The sequence below is a fragment of the Octodon degus genome, unplaced genomic scaffold (genome assembly GCF_000260255.1).
Source record: "Octodon degus isolate 3935 unplaced genomic scaffold, OctDeg1.0 scaffold00115, whole genome shotgun sequence".
Lineage (NCBI taxonomy): Eukaryota > Metazoa > Chordata > Mammalia > Rodentia > Octodontidae > Octodon > Octodon degus.
In genome coordinates, this window is record NW_004524691.1 from 3,245,941 (window position 1) to 3,251,316 (window position 5,376).

General features: G+C 36.9%; 1 protein-coding gene across 1 annotated transcript in view; it reads left to right on the plus strand.

Annotated features, from left to right (window-relative positions):
• The window catches only part of Lekr1 (leucine, glutamate and lysine rich 1), a 226,827-nt gene that overhangs the window by 169,732 nt on the left and 51,719 nt on the right, over positions 1-5,376 (plus strand). Inside the window, exon 11 of the mRNA XM_004639862.2 lies at positions 2,145-2,238. Within this exon, the coding sequence (XP_004639919.1) occupies positions 2,145-2,238 (94 nt within the window). The remainder of the gene's footprint in view (positions 1-2,144; positions 2,239-5,376) is intronic.

Sequence of the window (5,376 nt, forward strand, 5' to 3'; positions counted from 1 at the left end):
TTTTTTTGGCAGAACCAGGGATTGAACTCAGGCCCTTGCGCTTGCCAGGTAAATGCTTATTCTACTGAGCTATCTCCCTGGCACCCTGCTCTCTCTTTTTCCTTGCTTCTGAAATAATGAACACATATGCACACATAAATGCATGACCTTTTCATTCTATCCTTCATAGCTTATCTTCTCTTTTATATTTTCCATGCTTTCAGACTGAATTCTCTATCTTTTTCAATGAGTTGACCTTTTATTGCTTAAGTTTTCAGCTGTGAATTATCTGCTATAGGGCCATCCCCAATATAATAATAGAGTTTTAAATTTCAATTATTATATTTTTCATTGCTAAAGTTCAGTTAACTACTTTCTCAGGTTTTATTAGTTCTTTTGTCTTCTATTTCTTGTAACATTTTGAAAATCTTAATGTACTCTCTGAAAATACATCATCTCTGGAATTTATAGTTTCATTATGCTGGCATTTGTTTCCATATATTCTTCCTTTCACTGCCATTAATTTTTGTATGCTGATTTTGTATCTTGAAGCTTTGCTAAATTTGTTTATTAGCTCAGAGACTTTTTGTCTGGTAGAGTTTTGGGGTTTTTTATGTGTAAGACTGCACCATCTATAAGCTGACATTTGCCTTTCTTCTCTTTTAATTCAGATGCTCTTCATTTCTTCCTGTTACCTGATTGCTCCAACTAGGACTTCCAGTACTTGACTGAATAAAAGTGGTAAAGGTGGATGTTATGGTTTGTGTCTAGGTGTCCCCCAAAGCCTCATGCAGTCGTTGGGGTGGCTTCTAGAGTCTGTGATTAATTCATGATCCAATGCTTGAATTATTGGTTTGAGCCCTACCAATAATCAGGAAGATAACCTGAATACAATATGGAGAAAGGAGAGAGGCTTGCTAGCTGCCACAGCTGCTGCTTCTCTATTTGCTCTTTGCTGTTTTCTGCCACCACGAATGGCTGCTCTCTGCCATGTGCCACTCTGCCTTGGAGCCAGCCAAGTATGGACTGAAACCTCCACTAACTGAGCTAAATAAATCTTTTCTTCCTTAATTTGGGGTGTCAGGTATTTTCTCTACAACAAGAAAAGTAACTGAGACAGTGGGCATCTTGTGCTTGTTCCAGATTTTAGAAAGCTTTTAACTTCTCAATCATTGTAATATTAGGTGTTTGCTTATTAAATACGATTTTTATTATGTTGGAGTATACTCTGTAACTAATTTTTTCAGTATTTTCATCAGGAAGAGATGTTAATTTTATCAAATGCATTTTCTGCATCTATGAAAATGATTACATCATTTTTGTTCTTCATTCTGTTAATGTGGTATATATGTTTATTGATTTGCATATGTTGAACAGTCCTGTCTCCCTCAGTTGAATTCCACTTATCTTACTGAATAATCATTTTAAGTGCTGTTAGACTCAGTTAGTCTTTTGTTGAAAAAAATGTACATTTATGTTTATCAAAGATACTAACCTGTAGCATTTTTTTTAATGTCCTTGTCTGATTTTGCTATCAGAATAATTTCTGTCTTACAGAATGTGTTTGGAAGAATTCCTTCCTCTTTTCTTTTTGGAATAATTTAAGAAAAGTTGCTACAAGCTTTTAAATGTCTGGTGGAATTCACCAGTGAAACCATTTTATTCCTGGCTTTTCTTTTATAAAAGGCTTTTAATTACTGATCTTGTTTCTTCTTTCTCTCTAATTTCTGATCTATTTTGTACTACCTATCATTCCTGATAGTTACCTTCTACTTAATTGGATTTGTTCTTACTAGTATAATAGATCAATAAACAAAATAAATTTAGCAGAAACCGTGAACATTTATTGACTTTATGGCACATTCCAACATATTTTTCTTTTCTTAGAAACAAAATATTGTTTGTAGTTATAATTTAGTCATAAACTTTTTGAAGGACAACTTAAAACATTTTATTCTATGTGCAATTCCACATATGTTATTACTATGTGTTACGAAAATAATGACTTATTGTGAAATAAGAAAACTTGTGAAAAAATGCCTTATTTTCAGTGTTTGTAAATTGCTCTCAACAGTCAAATATATATATATATAAGCCAGGAATTGTAATTTAGGAAGAATGTGAGGCGCAAGTCTGGACTCATTTGTTGGGTTAATGATTTTCAGAGAATTGATGCTGATTTCACATCAGAAAAACATTGAGCAGCTGCGGGAAACCCTGAGACAGAAGCTGCTGAGCGACGATAACTGGAGAGAAAAGGTAACAGTGCGTGAGTCTCGTCAGCATGTGTCTTATTTGCTTTTAAAACATTCTATTTGTTAGAAGACTATTCCAGATAGATTTCTTGGCTTCTGTACACACTTTGGACTCCCTCTGGAATTTCCCACTCCAAACACATTTATTATATGTGTATTTTCCAAAACATTAGACAGCATAATGAGAAATAGAAAATAAGAACAGATTTTGAAATCATGTAACGTTAAGATGGTCCTTGGTTCTCATGCAGAAGCATAATTTTTACTTTTAAATGTTTACCTTTCTTTCAACATATCAGGCCGTGCATTTGGTTGCACTGTTTTTTAAATTTATTTTTATTAGTATGTATGTGGTACATAATGATTGCATTCATCACAGGAAGTTGTCATATGTACATAACCCATCTCAATTCCTTTTATGTCCCCCTTTTTTCCTCCCCCTTCTCAGTTTAAAACAGGGAAATATTAATTCTTTTATTTTAAAGAAAAAGAAACAAAAAGCCAAAAAGCACATAAACCTAAAAACAAAATTCCAAAACAATATGCCAGGAGGGTAACAATGGTAAACACATTGCACACTGTTATCCTTAAGTTAGCTACTCAGAATAAAAGATATCAGCATTGAATTGTCCAGACACTATCAGCAGCATATCTATCTTAACTTTTTTGCATATACATATATATTATTTCTTTTTCCTTTTGGTTTTCCTTTTCTTATTTCATCCCATTCCCCTAAAAGAGTCTCTCTTTTGTTTTGAAGTTTCTTCCCACTTTATGCTACTACTGTAAATTCTGGATCACATTTGCTTTTTCAGCTTCTCACACTAGGGAGCCAATACAATGTTTACACATTTGTGTCTCCTTTATTTCATTTATGAGGATAAACTCAAATTGCATCCATTTACCTATAGAAGTCTCCAGGTTATCCTTCTTTATGCCTGAGTAATACTCCACTGTATAAAAATCCACATCTTGTTTATCCATTCCTTGAGTGATGGGCATTTGGGCTGTTTCCAAGATCTAGCTCTGAGAAATTAGGCTGGTATAAACATGGGGGCACATATTTCTCTGTGGTACAATGTTTTTAACTCTTCTGGGAAGATACCCAAAATGGGACTAGCTGGGTCAAGTGGGGCCTCCAATTCTAGTTTTCTGAAGACTCTCCACACTACATCCACAGTGGTTGCACCAGTCTACACTCCCATCAACAGTGGAGAAGGGCTCCTTCAGCACTGGTTGTTGGCTGATTTCCTGATGATAGCCATTCTTTCCTGGGTGAGATGAAATCTTAATGTTGTTTTAATTTGTGTTTCTCGAAAGACCAGTGCTGTTGAACATTTTTCATATATTTGTTTTCTGCTTATATTTCATGTCAAAAGTGATTATTCATCTCTGATGTCCAATTTTAGATTGGAAGGTCTTTTTTTTTTTTTTTTTAGTTCATTATACATTCTTGATAGTAAGCCTTTGTAAGCCTTTGTCTGCACAACAGCTGGCAAACATTTGTTTACACACAGATACAACTGTGGGTTGTATGTTCACTCCTTTGGTGATTTCTCTTGCTCTGCAAAAGCTGTTTGGTAAGACAGATCCCAGTTGTTAATTCTATGTGATAGTTCCTGTGTAACCGGTGTTTTATGCATAAAATCTTTGCCTACACCAGTTTCTTCAAGAGTTTTACCTATTCTGTCTTCCATCAGATTTAATGTTTGTGTTTTGATATTTGGATCTTTGATCCATTTTGAATTTAGTTTAATGTGTGGTGAAAGATATGCATCCAATTTTAATTTTTGACATGTGCAAAGCCAGTTTTTCTAGCACTATTTATTAAAGAGACCATCTTTCAGTGTGTTTGGACCCTTTGTCAAATGTAAGGTGGCTGAGTGTATTTGTGGTCCTCTCTGCAGCTTCTAATCTGTTCCATTGATCTTCAAGTCTTTTTTTTCAGTACCACACTGTTTTTTAATCACAGTAGTTTTGCAGTGTCATTTTAAGTCAGGGATTGGGATGCCCCTGAATTTCCTTCATTGCTAGAATTCCCTTTACTATTCTAGGTCTTTTAGAATTGCCTTTACTATCCTAGGATTTAAATGAATTTTAGAGTTGTTTTCTCTAATTCTGTGGGATATTTTGTTGGAATTTTTATTGGAATTGTATTAAATCTGCATAGCAGTTTTGGAAGTATGCCCACTTTTACTATATTTGTTTTTCCTACCCAGAAGCAAGGAATGTTTTTCCATTTTCTGATTTACTCTTCAATCTTGTTTTTCAGAGTACTGTAATTGAAACATAGAAGTCTTTACATCATTTTATTAGATTGATTCTGAGGTATTCAATTTTTTGGATGCTATTGTGAAAGGTGTTGTTTCCCTAATTTCTCTCTCAGTGAGTTTGTTATGTGTGTATAGGAAGCTGCTGATTTTTGAATGTTGAGTTTGTATACAAGTATGCTATAGAGGGCCAGCCAAATAGCTCATCAGATTAAAGCACCTGCAAGCAGGTACAGGGGCTGGGGGTTTGATCTCCAGTCCTGCTGTGCCAGCCGCACCCCCGGGGCAAGCTGAGACAACAGTTGAGACTAGGCATGGTGGTACATACCTCTAATCCCAGCTCTTGGGAGGCTGTGAACAGGTAGATTACTATGAGTCCAAACTAGTGAGAATCTGAACACCCTGTAGAACCTTCCCTAAAATGCATTAAAAAAAAAGACCCCTAGATCCAGCCGAGCCCCAGGCGCTGCAAGTGTGGGAAAGCTTCACACTCCAGGTAACCTGCGCTTGCAGGACCTCTCCGGACCAAAACTCAGGCACGCCATATGAGTGACGCCCTCTACCGAGCCCTCGGGACCCCTCCACCCCTCCAGAGTCCCCACCCCCAAGCCCTCCCAGTGAGTGAGAACTTCTGCAACGCTCTCAGGACCCTCTGATCCAGCCCAAGCCCAGGCCCGACTACTGTGTGGGAGAGCTACACCCCCCAGTGCCCCCCTGGGCCAGGGCCACTACAGAGGGGCACAACAGGTTCATTGTTGTGTCAAAGGGGTACAACAGTTTCACTTCCAAGGGCTGAAACAGGAAGGAGCTGAACATAACACCTAGACCCAAGCCAGGCATAACTGGATAAACTCGAACTTAATAGATCTGCA